Here is a 19,369-nt window from a genome sequence, read left to right as displayed (position 1 = left end):
CATCCTCTTTTACCAACAAAAGTCAGACCACCATATTTAGACTATACCATCCCAGTCCCCACTATGTTGTAATCAGGAAGTGGGAATGCAACTCTAAAAATGTGGAAGAGAGAATGGGCCAGAATAAACACATAGAGGAAATTCATCATGAAGGTGACACAATTTTGAAAACATTGAAGCACTGAGAATTCTTAGGTACTCTACATCACTACAAGAAGAAAAAATCTTCTTCCCTTCAAATCCCTTAATTTTCAAAATCTTAATACACTATAATCCTTGTAGAACATAAGGGGATGATTTAAGAACTTCTAAATTGAATCTGCATGTCTTAGGAAAACTTCGAGGACACATGTTTTTCATTCTTATAGCCTGGAATTTATCTTTTTGGTTTTGGTGTGGGGAGATTTAGACTCTCTCATCTCACTGCAATATTATTTATTTATTGAGGTCCGAATTCACTGCCCACAACTAAGCTAAATGCATTGAGAAATACAAAGGTTCAAAACTTTTCCTCAAGGAGGTTACAGTTGAAGTTGAGACACAGAACAAATATACCTTAACCTTAAGATATGAAATAATGCATGGATACACTTAAATTATAGAGAATTGACTATAAGTGAAGTGGTGCACTTCATAAAGTGAGTCTGGACACCCAGAAGTTCAATTAATGGACCAATATTCATTTATTAATCTATTAATTAATAATGCATACCTAACTGGCATGGGCAACCTTCCTAGTGAAAGCTGCACCAGACTGAAATTACAATACAGTTTTTATAGGGTGCAAGATACAAAGCAAACAATGTTCATTATGAGACATAACCTTGATGGAGCAAGAAGTCTTATCTCTATAGGTATAGGGCATTCCTTGTATATCTTATCCTAGCTGCCAGCACTAAGGGAGTTATTTTCTCATGGATTCTAACTATTCTGAGCTGACTGACTTTAATAGGAAAGCTTATTTCTGATTTCTACTTTCCCAGGGAAAAACAGATTTTTCTGGTCAGTGACTTAGTTTACCTCACTTCAATCCCTCCTTTTCTTTTGTGTGTGTGAGCCAAACCTTTGACTAACCTTCGGTGGGCACGGGAGGGTAGTGAGACTGCAAGGCCAAAAGTTTGACTGCTTCTAGGTGCCAATGGACATAGAGCATAAGGCAATTTATTAAGCAGGGGCCAATACCAGGCCTCTGGGGATCAGTGGGAGATCATTAGCACAGGGCGAGGGGGAGAGGTTGAGAGGCAGAGCAGTAGCTGCACTGGCAATGCAGCCCTCTTTAAGGCTGAGCAGTTTTGTCCTGTAAAACAAGCTTTATCAGGGTGTCCTGGTTTCCTGTATATCATTCTCCAGACCTCATGAGCCACTGAGAGGTCTATAAGGGATTTACCAGGCATGTTGCAGGGAGTAAGCCCTGCCAATAGACAAGTATATACATAATCTTTAACCAACATCATTTCCCCATGTATGCCACTTATCATAGTTGATAAGGAGCGTAGAATCCCTGGGAAATTGAGGGAGGGGGCACAGGGTCTTCAGGGGCATGTTTGCAGTGAGTTGCTTAGGTCCTGAAGGCTTGGAGATCTGAAGGACATGTCCAGTGACTGGTACCCTTGACCAGCAGACAGCGCACGAGGGGGAGAGTCAGTCTCTAAAGCAGACATAGAAACCAGGACTGGGGCAAAAACTAGAGCAACAGATATAGACAGAGAAAATTAGTACAATAGAAATCGATATTAAAAATTAACATTTGGGTATTGTAGGCAACAGACTTCATCTCCAGAAATCATCCTCTGATAGAAGTTGATTCCTAAGTTTCATTTGCAGAATTGACATGTGATATTTTTGTTAAAGAATATTCCTTTGCAAAGCCCACATTTACATAGCAGTGATAACCATCTGAGTGACAAGATTTCAAAGATGAATTTCTTTACCCTAGATCCTGAAGGGAATCCAGAAAGCTTTGGGTCATTTCTTTTCCAAGCACAAAATCCAAACTTTAATCATGGTAAATCAAGGCTAGACATACAAGCCATTTATTAATACCTCTGCCTAGTTCTCAAAGTATGTTCCCTAACAATTTGATAATTTTCAATTATTAAACTAATAGGTAGTTTAGGGAATTGGAAACTTTTATTATGTGCTGATTATGGGAACTTGTCACTAGAGATAAGGCAGATAGGGAAAACATTTCCTCATGTCCCAAGGGACACATAATGAGGGGCTTCATGTATAGGCCAAAGCTGTCACTAATGCCATCATTGTGTCACAAAAGGATTAAAAGACTAGATGGTCAGAAAAGGTCCATTCCAAGGTGAGCCCTGAATATGCCCTCTTTAAACATCCCAGGACATTCTCTGTCTTTTGTGTATTTCATCACCATTGGATTCAGAAGCCTTCTTTTTCCTTAAAAGACAAGTCTTATCCGTTACAGCTCAGAGAAACTCTGCTTATCAGCAGTCCAGAAACAAATTTCCATACCCTCAAACAAAGGCTGATCACTCAGTTATTCTTACATATTTTGGCAATAAAAAACATGAGTTCTGAATTGAGTAACAAAATATAAATAAATATAAATAGTAAATGTAAATCAGGGCTGGATCATCTCCTGAACCTAGGCCATCTCTTCAGACTAAGACAAGGCCATATAGGAATCTCTTCAGTATAACTTTCCAGAGAAATTCCAGAATCATTTGTGATTTAACAACACCACATACACTAATTTTAGAAATTATCCCTAGGTCAGGGATCCACTTATAAGAGCAAAACATCTATCTGTTTCCTTTTCACTCTTTCTCCTTCCCCTCTCTCTTTCCTACTCCCTCTCTCTCTCTCTACAAATTTGCATATTCAAGCTTTATGGACTCTAGTGCAAAGTCCCTCTTTCTTTCATATTCAAACACAACATACCTCTTCACCTTCTCTGAGTTGCTTTTCCCATCATAAAAATAACATTCCATTTAGTATCCTGTAAGTGCCAATCAAAAACCCTAAAGAATACTTATATAAAGGATTATATCACTGAAACACTGTATCTTTAGCATAGTGCTCATAGATTATAAATTTTAGGTCATATTAGCAGCAATTCACAGCACAGTCATAAAATTGTGAACAAGCATATATACCATTTTCAAAATCCTGCCTGTTCCTTGGCTACTGTACAGGTCAATATTTAATCAAAACATCAACTAACATCAGGGGGTCTCTCAAAGTTGGTGTGAATTAATTCATCAATTACATATTACTTAACTTACCTTATTTGGGACCTAGAATGCTTGCATTAAGATTCTATAGCTTCAAGCAAGCTGCTTGGCAGGACATGCTGGCAACTTTTACTCATTTGAACATCTCCTTAAAACTTCTGAAGTATACAATTAAAATACACTCATCTTTAAATTCTATCACACAGTAGTTGTCAACTCTTTGAGGTCATACGCATGTATTGTTTTGCTATTTTAGTACCTGAGTATCAATGTAAAATAAATATAAGTACTTCTTTCTCCCTCCTGTGGTCAAGGAAGGGGTTAATAGCTTGTAAGCAATTTATCCTAAGGATGCTTGGCTTGATTTAGGTTTTTATTACTTAACAACCTTGTCACTTATCCCTCATTAACAAGTGGGCTTAACACAATTTAAAATTTTAAATGTATCAAACCCTTCATAATTTTCTCTCAGTGGAGTTTAGTTTGAATTCCACACTTCCAAATAACTTTAAGTCCTTTAGCAATCTTTCATTAGTTAAACAAACTGAAGTCCAAAGCATTTATCCTGATTCCTTTCAACCCTCTGTTTAAAGCAGAATAAAATCTCCAGTTTAGTTTCCTTTTACATCAAAACATTGCTACATACCTGATTAAATTCCATCAACATTATTCTGATTTTCCATATATTGTATCTGTTTCACACTAGAATCCACATCTAGCATGTCTTTATCAATTACTCTTATGTCTTCTGGCTTTTTCTCTTTACCGTTATTGCAAGTAGAGGAAAGGTAGCATACTTTAAAAAACATTTTTGATTTCAGGGATGGTCAAATTTTCCTTGTTAAGGGTATATAGTTTGCATATCATATATCCTTAACCTATTCAGGTGGAAAACTTAATTCACTTTATTAAAAAATGTATACATGTTTTGTAATCACCCATCATTACTTTCTAGCAAAATATGTCTGAATACATGTTGATCTCCAGATCATGAATTCCTTCAGTTATTCTTAGTCAACACAAGTAAACACAACAGTGTTTGAAAAAAATCCCTTCTTTTGCAATATAACAAATTATTAGTACTTACATAAAATCCCATGCACAGATTAACCACTTTAAAAACTTCTTATGTGTCATATGATTACTTGTTGCTGGTTCTGACAGTACATACATTAAAATCACATCTCATTTGAAAAATCCCAAGTTTAATTCTAGATTTTCTTCTCAACAATCTTATAACTTTTTTCTGAATAACTTTGACTTTTACATCTACAAGGTAGCCAGTACATTCCCTCTCTATAACAGGCTGACTATTAATCACATAACAACAAAGGATTCTGATATTTCCAATTATAAAGGTCTGTGGAAGATAAAGGGGCATAGACCAAGAATGGCTCTAAATCCTCACCCATCCAGGTCCTGCCTGACATAAGGGCAGTTGGGAGGTCATGGCTATTTTTCCTTCAGTCTGACTTAAATCCTGAGTATAATGATAAGGGGTGCCTGCCAGATATGAGATGGTCTTATTGTGGGAGGGGTCCCTGTTGGAAAAGGGGCGATATAGAGGACTTGATGGGAGGCGCTGATGGTGAAGACAGAGGGTCTGGAGAAAGGGATGAGGAGGGTGGGAAGTGTCTGGGGAAAGGTGAAAGGGGTACAGGGTTATGGGTTTCCTATTGACATAATGGGGAGGCTCCTCAGGGTCTTCTTGGAGCACAGAAGAAGGAGGAGGCTTGCTCTTTTCTCCTCAGGGAGGCCTGCTCTTATCTCATTGGGAGAGGTTTGCTCTTTTTTCCTTGGAGACTGAGGTGGCTGGTAGAGCAGCCTCTGTTTTAACAGAGGAATTTGGCCCCAAAAGGCAACTTTTCAATTTCTTCAGGGTGTCAGTGAGCAAATCAATCCAAATATCTATGTAGGGGATCTGACCAGGGTGGCCTGGAGTTCCGTACACCTTTCTCCAGACCACATAGGACATGGAGAGATTTGCAATTCCCTTTGGGAGCCATTCAACCCCAAATGTGGGCCACTCCAACTTATACAAGGTGTGGAGTATACCTGGGGAGACTTAAACTCCATAATCAGCTGCTGCCTTTCTAAAAAGCTAAAAATTCTTAAGAATACATGTTAATGGGGTCTGAGATACTGATGATGAGGACTAACCCATTATAGCAAACCAGAGAGAGCAGAACCAGAGCTCCTAGGTACCAAAGCCTGGGGACTAAAAATAGCACTCTCCAATACCCTTAGAGCAATACAATACCAGCACTCCAGATTTTAACCGAACCATAAGGAAAACCAGACCATATCTCTAGAGCATGACAAATTGCCAGAACAGATGGTTCCAATACTTATCAACATTTGTTCAAGATCTCAAATACCAGAACCAGGGGCAGGCCCTGGAGAAGGCACCATTCGCTTCCTTGGATTTCTGATCCAATCACTCACATGATTTGGAAAATGCATACTCTCCGAGTCCGCACTCAGAAACACCCGAAGGGGATAAATTTTCAAGACTACTTCACAGGTTCCAGCTTAGAAAAAGCTGCCCATGTATGATTTGGGTTACAACCCCAGCCATTTAGCCATATGCCGCAAGCCAAGAGATCTCTTTACAACTCAAGAGAGCTCTCTCTCTCTCTCTCTCTCTCTCTCTCTCTCTCTCTCTCTCTCTCTTTCTCTCTCTCTCTCTCTCTCTCTCTCTCTCTCTCTCTCTCTCTCTCTCTCTCTCTCTCTCTCTCTCCTCTCTCTCTCTCTCTCTCTCTCTCTCTCTCTCTCTCTCTCTCTCTCTCTCTCTCTCTCTGTAGCCCTCTCTGAGGTCCTTACCTCCCAGGCCTGGGCCTTGAGATCTCGCTGGGGCCTCCATCTGAAGTGGTACACTTCATAAAGCAAGTCTGAACACCCAGAAGTTCAATCAATGTAACCAATATTCATTTATTAATCTATTAATTAATAATACATACTTAACTAGCCAGGGAAACCTTCCTAGTGAAAGTTGCACCAGACTGAAATTAAAATGCAGTTTTTACAGGGTACAAGATACAAAGCAAACAATGATCATTATGAGACATAACCTTGATGGAGCAAGCAGTCTTATGCTCTAGAAGTCAGTGGTGTGGGGTACAGGGCATTCCTTGTATATCTTATCCTAGCTGCCAGCACTTAGAGAGTTATTTTCTCATGAATTCTAACTATTCTGAGCTGACTGACTTTAATAGGAAAGCTTATTTCTGATTTCTACTTTCCCTGGGAAAAACAATTTTTTTCTGGTCAATGACTTTGTCTACCTCACTTCATATGTATATAGGGAGCAGTATTTGGAACTGTTTCCCAGAGAAAGAAAATTTGTGTAAACATCTAAAAAGGTGTTTTAAAAAAGTAGGTGGCATTTTTGCACCTGAAATGTCAAAGAGATGAATATTTTTCTACACTTTACTAAGAAGCAATCAGACCCTGGACTCCTTCTGTGCCAGAAAAGCTTCTATCATCACACAAATGAATGAAAGGGGAAAGGAAAAAATATTCTACAATTCTACAGAATTCTACAATCTATTCTCTTCTTTGTGTGTTTTTATCTTTTGCATTATCATGATGCATTCTCATGATTACATAAATGATGAAGCTTAACACCTATACAAATTCAAGCTACTTATTTCTTCAGAGGGCAAGTTTAGTATGTGGGACTTCATAGATGGGGTTTTAATGTTTTCAATTGTTCCATTCTAAGGGTTGTTCAAATGATTCAAACCAATTATTCAAATTATTAACTGTGGACAGCTAGATGGCTCAGTAGACTGAATGTCAAGTCTGAAGACAAGAGGTCTTAGGTTCAGATCTGGCCTCAGATACTGCCTACAGTGTGACCCTAGGCAAGTCATTGATGCCCCATTGCCTAGCCCTTACCACTCTTCTATGCTGGAACAAATACACAGCATTGATTCTAAGACAGAAGGGAAGGGTTTTAATTAAAATTATTGACTGCCTTGTTTTTCATTCTGTATTTAGTTTAAAGAAGGGAGAACATGTGTCCCTGAATTCAACAACTAGTTGAGGTAGGTTCACTATGTTATGAATGGTACAATAAAGAAAGGAGTAGATTTGGAATCAGAGGTATTAAGTTCAAACTTCTTTTCTGCAACTACTTTGGTTCTGTGCCCCTGGAAATTCACTTATTTCTCTGAACAACAATATCCTCTTTTGTACAAATAAGGAAGTTGGACAAGGTAACCTCTATAGTCACTTCCAGTTCTGAGTCATTGATTCTATGAATGAGTGATTTAATGAACATTTGCTCCTTGACTCTTCTTCCTTGTGCAGTTTATTCATTTCTTGCTAAGTCTTTCTTCATGATGCCACTCACATTCATTCTTCATTTACATTCATATTCCTACCACCTTCATTATCTCACACCTGGTCTGTGACCTCCATGATTCTAGTCCCTTTCTCTGTTTTAGCCTATATATTACCCACAGAATTAATCAAAGTATTTGGTGGGGAGTGGGAGAAGGAATAAGTATTTATTATTTAACAACTACTATGCACCAAGTACTATGCTAAGGGCTTTACAAATATCTCATTTGATACACAACTCTATGAGTATATGCTACTATCACCCCCCCCCCCATTTTACAGTTTAGGAAATGGAGGCAAAGAAAGGTTACATGATCTGCCTAGGGTCAAAGAGTGAATAAGTGTCTAAGGCTGGATTTGAATTCAGGTCTTCTTAAGTGTAGACCTATCACTGTGTCTACTGTACCATGTAACTACCTAGGAAATAGCAGCTTGTAGAAAAAAGATTATGGGATTTTAGTGGGCTGCATATTGTGAATCTTAAACATTACTCAGGCTGTACCTTAGAAGATTTGGTTCAGCTATTCCCCTATTGTAACAATGGAGATACTTGAACAGGAATGTATTGGGAACTTTAAAATTATTCCACCTTACTCAGACAGTGCCTTAGGGGAAGATAAAGTTGTAAACTCCTGATTGAACAATGAAAGTCCCCAACTCATACCTTATAGTAAAGCTAGAACCTTAAGCTAGGTCTATTTTTAGATCTAATACAAAAAGGTGTTAAGTACCTGTAAAGGTTAAATTAATCACAAAAAGGTCAAGTAACTTACAAAAGGCAAGCTTAACAAAGAGGTGTGAAGTACTCAGAAGATTTAATCTAACCAGAGAAGGTGAAAACCATAAAAGGCGAAAACTAAGAATGGGCATTCCTGGGAAAAAAGTGTCTACTATGATTGGTAGATGTGAAAATTTAGGGGATGTGACATAAGAGAAAAATTTCTTTAAAATCAGGCGAAGGAACAGTTCAGGGACAATTTAAATCAGTTTGGAGAGCAATTCAGTTTGGAGTGGAGGGAGATTCTGAATTTGAGTTCAGGAGATTCAGTGGAGGACTGGAGCTTGTTTGGAGATGGTCTTGTGGTAAGTAATAAGACTGACTCGCTTCCCCTTAGGCTCAAATGGCCTAGGCCTTTTTCTATTGCTTGGCTCAGCCTGAGCCAGAGCAGTTTAAATTAATTCTCTCTCCTTCCCTTAATTCCTTCTTTCTTTATTAATTAAAATCTCCATAAGTCCCAGCTGACTTGGGTATTTTCATATTTGGAAATTTCCCATGGTGACCACTTATTTTAGATTTTAAGTCAAAACACTAAAAATTATCCTTACAGTTTTGGCATTTACAATATTCAATATTAATATGGTTTCCAAAAAAGTTAATGCTATTCTATGCTACAGAGGCCATTCTAGGCAGTGCTAGTTCTATATAATTCTATCTTATAACAAAATTATACTCATGTCCAGTTTTGTCTGCTGCATTTTAGAGAGGATATAGATAAACTGAAGCAATTCTAGAAGCTTTCAAGTAGTATGGGGAGGAGATCAGGGAACATGCCATATGAGGATTCATTCAAGGTATTGGGAACATTTAGTCTTAAGTATAAAAAACTTAGAGAGTATAAGTGTAGTCTACAGGTACCTGAGATGTGTTATATACAAGATGGATTACATTTATTCTACTGAGTCTCAGAAGACGAGCTAAGAGCTTGGGTTTGAAGGGGAGATTTTGGCTTGATAAGAAGAAAACTTCCTATCAATTAGAGCTTTGCAAAATTAGAATGGGTTCTCTAAGCACATAGTGGATTTTCTAGTGATAATATAGAGGGGGATTTTGATCAGTTATGCATCTGACTTGATGATCTTTGAGGCCCTTTACAATTCTTAGAGTTTGCAATTTCTAAAAATGTAAATTTTGTGCATGTCATCCCCTGCTTTTCTGTCACTGGAGATCTTCAAGCAAAGGCATTGAAAAAAATTCTTTATAACTCTTTTAATTTAATGGGGGACCTGGAGGTCCTCTTACCATAGAGTTGTGTCGGGATTAACCATCCCACAGTGACAGAAATTAGAAATCATAGAGGCAGGAAGGAGAAACCATAGAGAAAGGAAGGAGGAATCCTAGAGACAGAAAGTGAGGGAGAGAAAGAGTATAAAAAGGTGCCAGCATCAGTTGGTCAGTTTGTCAGTTGCTGAGTAATGGCTGGCAGTTGTGGGGAATTTGGCTACTGGGCATGAGTTGGTCATTGGGGGTTATGGGTTTTGTTTAGTTACTGGAATATAAAAGGCAGATCTGAACTTACTGAGAGGCTTTTTGGCTTTTGTGTTTTAGACTTTTGGTTTGGGCTTTTAGGGTTGTTTTTTTTTTTTTCTTTCTTGAACTTTTTGGAAGGTGGCTGGTCTTTGCTGACAGACCTAATTGGGGTTGGATTAAACACTGACTGGGTTGGTTTTGATTGGACTGAAATAGGTTGGAACTTTGTGGGGTAGTTATTATTAGTGTTAGTTATAGGCAGATATAGGTAGATATAGGTGGTTTTAGGTAGTAATTATAGGTAGTTATAGGATAACTAGTATAGACATTAGGAAATTTTATTTCTCTACCTCTTTCCTATATTTCTCTCTTTTACTATATTTATTTTACTATATTCTTTTACTATCTCTATTTTAATTAAATTCAACTATTAATTGTTAAAAGCTCCTAGAACTTTTCCTTTCTCTGGCTTAAAGGGATAATATTAATTTACAACTCTACTATATTCTCATTAAACTTAAATTATTAAAAGCTCCTCTTATTTTGTCAAAATTCCTAATTTGACCCTTACGTTTAATAGGCAATCCAGAAGGTATTAACATTCAACAATTTTATTTTTCTCTCTCTGTCAAAAAAGCTTGGAGCAAATTTTCAATATAAATCTATTTGGGATCATATGTGCGAAAAAAATCTCTCTAGCTTTTTAATAATCACAATTGGATCATCCTCAAAAAAAGGGATATTTTTTTGCTTGAATCTCTCAATATCTTGGGGGGGGGTAGTGTATGACACCTTAGTGAAATTACATCTCTTTTCTTATTAAAGGTGGGTACTCCTTTTAAGAGGAATAGAAATATAACAAAATTATTTTTTATTTCTGCCTCTTTTTTTTGTTTGTTTGTTTATTTGAGTTGCCATAGAATAGGTAATGGGTGTAGGTGGGGTACTAGGTTGAGTGAACAAGTTTGGGTAGATTTAGAGATAGTTAGAATAGGATGAGGAGGAGTTGAGGTGTTTTTAGTATGAGCAGAATTTCATGGAGTAGGACTGGACAGAGACTGAGTTGCCTCTAATGATGAGGGAGTGTTGAGAGATAAGTCTCCCTTCTTACTTTAGGGATTTCTCAAGCTTTTCTCAATGCTTTTTTATATAAGTTTTGAGATTGCCCCAAACTCTCCTCCAGATTCTTAAGGTCACTCGAGTTAGTTTCCTTGAGATTCCTCCAGACTCTCCTCTAGCTTCTTTTCAAGGTCACTCAAGTTCTTTTCTTTTTTTTTTTTAACCCTTACCTTCTGTCTTGGAGTCAATACTGTGTATTGGCTCCAAGGCAGAAGAGTGGTAAGGGCTAGGCAATGGGGGTCAAGTGACTTGCCCAAGGTCACACAGCTGGAAAGTGTCTGAGGCCAGATTTGAACCTAGAACCTCCCATCTCTAGGTCTGACTCTCAATCCACTGAGCTACCCAGCTGCCCCCCTCAAGTTATTTTCTAATTTTTATTCATGGTGAGCTTTTAGTTCAGCAAAATTATTACTCTGTTTCTTCCTGAGGAGAAATAGGCAAAATGCCAAGCCTCCTATCACTATAAGAATTGTTTGGAACAATACTATATAGAGCCACAGTGAAATATTCTTTTGGATAATAAGACGTTTTAGATAGGCAAGAAATAGCATCACAATTTGAACTAGACTCCTCAAAATCATAGTTAATTTAATTGTTAATTTTGTTTGCAGTTCTACCTTCTGTCAGTAGATGGCACTGTTTAACATAAAGGATAAATAGCTGTAACAGAATTAGGAACTTGACTCTTTTAAAGTGATTCCCTTGTAACAACATATACATATATATATATATATAGTAAAAAGTAAGGAAAATGATTAAATGTAAGGGTTAAATTATTTGTCAAGGATGCTGTAGAGATGACTTCTATTCAAGAAAAATGTTTACTAGATGAACTCTGAGGTCTCATAATTCCCTGAGATTATTAAGTGGTTACCATGCAAAAAAACACTGCTAGAAAAATGCAGATGATCACTGACCTCAAGAAGCCCATACTCTAATTATGGGAGAGATCATATATATGAGGGTTCAACTTCAGAGAATAAGAAAAGGGCTAAAAGTTCTTGAGTTTCAATAATGTAAAAGATGGTAAGGCTTTGGATTCTTTAGGGTATTTGATGATTATGATCATAGAAGCATAATAACTATGCTAAGCACTAGAGGAAATGGGAACAGTTTAGATTTATAGTCCTTAGCTTCAATTGATATCAGGGTCTTAAGTTGAGTTGTCTCCATTTAAAAAGAGATCTATGCAAACATTCAACTAGGCTAGTCCTTATCTACAAATGCTAGAGGTTATTATTAGCAGCATCCACCATTAAACTACGCTAAAGACATTCCAGGGACACATACATAAAAAAAGGAGGGTCAGAGGCCGTTATTGTTTACTTGAACAATGGGAATATAAAGCAAAAAATTAATTCTAAGATGAACTTCAGGACAATGAAAATTTAAGGCTTCTAGTAAATTCTCCCATGATGAGTTTCTCTACTATAGATAGATAAATACCAAATCATATGCTACAAAACTGACATTTATGTCTTTGGTGACACAGAATTTAAAGGAAAGAAGCAATATTTCTCATGATAAGCAAACTGAATACTGAATAGAAGAAATAAAATAGTAGGGAAACTATTTTTAGAATACACTAAATATATATTGTTCCCATGAAGTCTAGGAAGCTTTAGGTCAGATTTAGTGATTCAAGAAAGGAGGGTACAACTGATGAAAAGGACATAAATTAAGCCTCAAAAAGTTGGATCAGCAATAAAGGGAAAATTGCTAGGGACTGAAAAAATATGGCATCATAAAATCTTGGAAAACTGTTAACCTTGACTATAAAGCTTTGTTTAAGGCTCTGGTAGAATGACTCACACCTTCAGAGGACCTCCTAATTATAACACTCATTACACAGTATGCACCTTTGAATAGTAACTTATACTTTATAGCTTGTCTCAGATAAATGTTTTACTATGGTAATAAAGTGTTTTTTTCCATCTGCAATCTCCTAATATGTGGTCAAGAGGTTAGAACTGAAAAGACTGAAATAAACAGGTCAAAATATATCAAAATGGAACCATTCTTAAGTGTGATGTTAAATGTCTCTAAATCTTCAAGGAAAAAATTTTAATAGGCATAAGGATGAAGGTTATGTTTAATTCTATGGGAAAATGGTAATATATTTCCCCACCAAAATAAATGGGGGGAAAGATGGTAAATAAAATACATTATAATTCAAATCTAACAAATGCTTTTTTGCCTAGTTAATCTATTAAGGTAATATATAATTAATTAAGCTTCCTTGGAAAAATAGTCTAGTCCTTAATTAACATATTCAAAATTATCCCCACAACCCTAAAAGAGGTAGGATTCTTGATGAAAATATTCAACATCAACAAAGCCTTCTTAGTCTAATTTAAATTTCTCACAAATGCCCAAGGCTTGATGTCTTAAAAGTTATTCATACAAGATAAAAGCAGTAAAGTTTTAAAAGAACCATGCTTCTAAGGCTATTTCCTCCCTTTCCTCACTGAATATCCCCAGACTTCCACAAGCCCTATGTCTACTTCATTCTCTGTTGTTAAGTGTTTCACACTCTCTATTTCACTGAGCTAACCATTTTCCTAGAGGCTGATCAAATTGTATATATGGAGCAAAAGGAGAGTATTGTGTGAAGGAAATCATTGAGTGGATTGGGTCATAAGGATAGAATGGCATCCAGAAAAAGGCAGCACTAAAGCCAAGAGATCATGAAATGGAAGGCAGGGGGAAGGTGGATGTCCATGGCAGTGCCCCTGGGCAAAATAGAAAGTCACAGTTGGCTCCCATGATGTGTGAGAATTAGTGGGAGGAGAAAAAGTTTGAAAAGCTGAGGCAAGAGAAGATTTTGGCCTTTTCTCTTGTGTTTGATGCTGGCTGGACTTCTCTGTGAGCCTGGTTAGGGACCCTAATGGTGGCCACTGAATAGCAAGCTGAATAGCAGCAAGGAAAGTAACATATTTCTCTCCTATTTTTCCATCTTTTCCCCCTACTATTTTGAATGAATAAAATTATTAATTTACAGCCAGTTTTATAATTTTCCCTCTTTTAAGTACAAAGTATTTCCCATGAATTTATAGCTTTTTAAACCCACCAGACTTGATCTTGCCAACAGAGAAAATTATTCCTCTATGCTTTAATTAGGCATATGCAGAGTTAAATGCTTCTTTCCTAACATGATGTTTACTCAAAAAACAATAAGCAATGTCTTTATGGCCCAAGATTTTATGCACCTTCCAAAATGCTTAACTTACTTAATGGCAGAGCTCATTAAAGGCTATGATTCCTTCATCTAAATTAAGTAAACCATTGATAAAAATGAAATGCCTTCTACTTACCCAATTCGTATTTTCAGCATGCCACTGAATAATTCGGGATTATTAGATATGATCCAGCCAATATGAATGACAAGTTCCTGCTGAATGACAGCCTCCCTTTCATCATGTGTATTACACTTGTAATAGATAATATTCTTAATCACTCCTGGAGACAAAGGATTTGAGATCACCTCTTCTTCATGCCCAAAGGCCCCCAGAGTTACCTATAAATGAGTTTAAAAGATGAGTATCAAAAGCTCCTGGCTACTAAAAGTTGAAATTAAAAAAAAAAATCAAAGTCAGTCTGGGTTGAATTTCACTGTACAGGCTAAAGATGCAGGGTAAATATTTAGTTGTTTGGCATATTTCTAGGAGCAGTTCTCAAAGTCTGGTCTACAACTCTGGTGGTGATGTAATGGGTGATCCAAAATACAAGAGTACATGAAGTAGCAAAGGGTTTAGGATAGATTATGGTTATTTACTCTGACTGAATTTAGTACCCTACATTATTGGTAAATGTTATATTGCTCTTGCTAGACTACATAGAGAGAAATGTAGTTCAGTCCTATCATTTTTCTAGCTTGCACTCACATTCACCTTTCTCTGATCTCTTGCCATATTTAAGGTTTAGATCATACATTTTAGCCCTTGATTATAAACTATATTGTATTGTAAGATTTGTCTTTTAAAGGCAAGGCTGTAGGTTCTTATTGGACAGGTATCTTTCATGGACAGCAGTGTAATCCAACAAAGTTCTAAGGACTTTCAGTGGTCAGTAAATACTTATTGATTCATCTCTCAACTACAGGGCAAGGTTGCAGAGGACAGAAACATAGGGAACAGTAAATCTTTAAAGGTAAAGTGCTATTGAAAAGTACACTCTAATACTTTGGTCTCAGTTCCTCTCCTCCCTATTTGTACTTCCACATAAAATGCCATAGCTGATTCTACCTCAGTCTCCCTTATCCCCAGCCCTATCAGGGGTCAGGGTAACAGAGAGTGGAATACATACAATATCTAAGGAGACTGATTTTTTCAAGTGATGAGAAAGAGAAAGTAGGTGAGGCATTATGGAGTCTGTTGGTCTAAAAGAAATTTCTGGGCTGAAAATTGAACATCACCTATTCATTATATCATGAGTGGAGCTATTAATTAGTTCAAATGTTACATTTATTAAGTTGGAAAACCAAGATACGTGTCACTCCCTGTTGAAGTAGTAAGACCAAATAATAATTTCATTTTAATCTGTTGCTTCAGTTCTTAGTTTGGACAATGTCACAAGAGAGGTAGCCTGCAATCTAAACATCCTTTTCTAAATTCCTGCTTGCTTAGAGAACTGAAAACATTGTGCCAAAGCTTTAGTTATAATGTAAGTTGCTGAGATGCAGGAAATTAATCAGTGTCAAAAGTTTGTCCAACTAGAAGCAAAGCTTTAAATAGTGGGCTGTCTGAAGTAGTTGCTGGTTACCTTCCTCCTCCTCTCAGTAAGAGGTGTTCAGAGAATGTTCTTCCTTCATGAGGAGTGCCTTAAGAGACAATAACCTCATGACAGAAGTTCTGTGAGAATGTCAAAGAATCACTGGGTCAAAGCCACCTCTTGGGAATGTACAAAGACCTCCAAAGACTATTCTAGTGTTTTATATTCATTTCAGTTAATGTTTTATCATGGTAACCTAGGGACCAAATTTTAAGGGGGAAATAGCTATATATGTACATTCATTTTTTCTGGCACTTTTGATTACTTTGAAAGACAGCACAGTTGGGAGAGCTAGGTAGCACAGTGGATAGAGTACCATGTCTGAGTCAAGAGGACCCGGGTTCAATCTGGCTTTAAATATTTCCTAGCTGTGTAATCCTGGGCAAGTCCCTTAATTCTGATTGCCCAGACCAGACATTGCTGTTCATCTATCTTGGAATTAATACTAAGACAAAAGGTAAGGGTCTAAAAAAACAGGACAACACAGTCTAGTGAAAAGGACATTGGACTGTACAGCAATAAACTGGGATTTAGTATTTTGCAGAAGTCATTTTCAAGTACCTCAATTTTCCTTATAAAACAAATGGAGATAATAGTGCTTCCTCTGTACAACAACAATAATAGCCAACAGAAAGAACTTTAAGGTTTGTAAAGTGCTTTGCAAATAACCTAACTTATCTTCACAACCCTGAGAGGTAGGCACAATAATTATCCCCCTTATGCAACTGAGATATATAAGGCAGGCAGAGGTTAAATGGTTTTTCCAGGGTCACACAAGTACTAAGTGTCAGAAGCTGAAGGACTTCTGGCTCCAAGTCTAGTACTCTATTTCACTTTACCACCCAGCTACTTGATAAAAAATGTTGTGAAAACAGTCAATATGATGTGTGGATGCAATTTGAGCCTTAAAAAAAAGTTATATAAAGCCAATTACTACTTAATTTTTGCTGTTATATATTATCAAAAAGAACGAGTAGTTATACAAACATATTGTAAAAGCTGGATATTAAGCCCTCTTCACTTAAATTTTTAACACTAATTAAGAGATCTGAGATATGGGCACTGAGTTGATTTCACCAAATGGAGTCAAAAGTACCTCAAATGATTAAACCTTACCTTATTGATAATTTGTTGCATCTACTGTCAAGAAAGTATAGTAATGCACTGTTCCCCAGATAAGAAAACAGAAGCAAGCAAACTATCATTATAACCAAGCAAAGATTAAGCCAGGCAAGTCAAATGCTGAACAGAAGAAAGAAAAAGGATTGCCATTCTCCATGCTACTATAAGTCCTCATGCAATTTCTTCATAAATATGTTGTTAGGTTCCCTAAACCTTCTGAAGAGATGCAGTTTCTCTGTATCTGGAAGCTCTCTTGAGTTGATTTAACATTAATACACATTTTGCACCAAAGAGAATCCAAAAGAAAGTCAAAGCTCAGAAGAAGCTTGAATGAGAAAAGGACATCACCTACCTACTTAATGCACATTTATCTTTTTATTATGGACTTTGCTTTAAGGAGTCTTTTGTGATATTCTTTTCCTTTTAAAGAAGGTCAGGAGTCTTTCTTTTCATTTTATTCTTAGGACTGTGATGTGTGACAGTATGGGTTTTCAAAGTAGAAGGAAGGAAACATTTTGAACAGAAAGATTTTTGATGAGGCCTTGATTAGAGTCTGAAAAACGCAGACTTACCTGTTTGCCCTGAACTAACACATTAGTAATTGAAGGTGCAAGGCTGTCCACTACTTTATTTAAAAGACTCGCTGCGCAGCGCACAACCGACCTAGGGCAAAGAAGAGAGCAATCCCATTGGATGTTAAATGCTATTTTAATAGATTCAAGTCATGTTTGAGGGCAGTCTCCAAATGGGGCTATTTAAAAACACATATTTTCTCAACTGAGTAACTTAATAAATCACAGTGGGTTTATAGATTCTTTAAAGTTAATACCACAGGGGTGATGAAGGGCAGAGTAGGAACTTACAAACTATGTAATATATATACATAATTAACTGACAGTTCTTTTGTGTATCATTCTGCTGTTCTAAGATTGAGTATGTTTAACCAAACTTTTCATTTGTATTATATGCATTCTAATGTATAAAGGATATACATCAATAACTTTTTTAACTTTGCAAAAGAAAATTCATTTTAAAATGGCAGTGGAGTCTCATGAAGTTTTTTTAGGGAACCATATTGTAAGTTAATTGTATTATAATGAGTTTCCTCAGATACCTCAGTAATTAATTCCTTTTAAATGGGTTTCAAGTGAACAGCACTATAATGAGATTCTAGTGTCCTCTTCTTCCTCATCCCAACCAAGAATATTATGGCTACTGCAAATGATAGAAATGGTCAGAAAGTTCTTTTAAATAGTATGGTAAAAGGGATTGAGGAATGATTCACCCTGCCATTTTAGAGTTTCTGAAAAGTCTTTAGAATATGGAAAGCACAAATATTGTTCTTCTTGTTTTAAAGCACAGAACATGCAGATCCATGGCATACACACAGATTAAATAAAATTACCTCTTAATCAGAGTCAAAACTTAGATATGGACCTATTTAAGTGAACAAAAGAATGTAAAATACTGAATTTTAAACTGGTAGTCATTTTTTGGTACATCAAAGTTTAACTGAGGTGAAGGAGCATGTAAATTCCTGAGCTTTTACTAAAAAGAAGGGACAAGGCTTAAAGGTGCCAATCACTAATGGAGTTAGTGAGATAACAAACCTCATACTTTGTTTCTGGGGAAAAGGCTGTCCTCACCCACGCATTACAAGACTGAGAAGAATGCATTCCCAAAGAACATACATTTATTTCATCCAATGCAGAGAAACTCACACATGTCAAGCAATGCCACTTTCCAACCTGCACACAGTTTTACCTGTTTCCCATGTACCAATAAAGTAGTAATGTGGGGGGCTATAGAGGAAGAAAATTTCTGGGTAAATGCAGCACCATAGCGCACCGCCAACCTAGGTGGGTCACGGGACAGCCACCAGAGGGAAAATAAAAGAAATAAGACTTCCAAGATTTGGTCCATCTAAGCAAAACTGCACTCAATTTTTGCCAATTATTTCCCCTCCACAATTCGATACAAGTCTCATTTTGTGACAAATAAAAATTTAAGTTATTATACAATATTGATTTTATCAAACCAAAAATAAGGCAGGAGCCCTACATTTAAAATCTGATAGGCAAAATTTATTTGGCTACAGTGCTTTCCTTCAGTGGGAATATTTGTGTGATAGAATTTTAAAGATTTAGGTATTAGATTTATAGTAATTTTGTGAATGGCCCCCCAAAAAATCACATTTGAAATCAATAAGTATTTACTTACTATGTGCCAAACATTGTGCTAAGTGCTGAGAATATCAGAAAGTTAAAAAAAGGCAAAAGACTATTTCTGCTCTCAAAGACCTCACAGTTTAATGGGTAAGAAAACATGCAAATAATTATGTGTAAATAAGACATCCAGGGGATAGATTAGAAATAATCAATAGGGGAGGTAGTAGCACAGGGGTCACAGTAGGGAGAGAAGATTTGAATTCTAAAATGTTTGATGTTCTTTAAGTTCATCTGTTTCAGCCCCATCATTTTGCAGATGATGGAACATAACCTAGAACAGACAGACAACATTCTTTTGGAAGTTTCTTTATATTGTTTTGTTGCATATTTAGAAT

At 36.6% G+C, this 19,369-nt stretch overlaps 1 protein-coding gene across 6 annotated transcripts in view; it reads right to left on the bottom strand.

Moving 5' to 3' along the window:
* The window catches only part of PHKB (phosphorylase kinase regulatory subunit beta), a 256,746-nt gene that overhangs the window by 28,014 nt on the left and 209,363 nt on the right, over nt 1-19,369 (bottom strand). For 5 of the 6 annotated variants that reach the window (XM_056812257.1, XM_056812258.1, XM_056812256.1 and 2 more), the window contains 2 exons: nt 17,379-17,469; nt 14,229-14,431 (listed from right to left, as the gene is read on the bottom strand). In XM_056812257.1, the coding sequence (XP_056668235.1) occupies nt 14,229-14,431; nt 17,379-17,469 (294 nt within the window). Of the gene's footprint in view, nt 1-14,228; nt 14,432-17,378; nt 17,470-18,570; nt 18,662-19,369 lie in introns of all 6 variants that reach the window. The other variant, XM_056812255.1, reaches the window with a different exon arrangement.

The sequence above is a fragment of the Monodelphis domestica genome, chromosome 1 (genome assembly GCF_027887165.1).
Source record: "Monodelphis domestica isolate mMonDom1 chromosome 1, mMonDom1.pri, whole genome shotgun sequence".
NCBI lineage: Eukaryota > Metazoa > Chordata > Mammalia > Didelphimorphia > Didelphidae > Monodelphis > Monodelphis domestica.
This window is presented reverse-complemented; position numbering and strand designations above follow the sequence as displayed.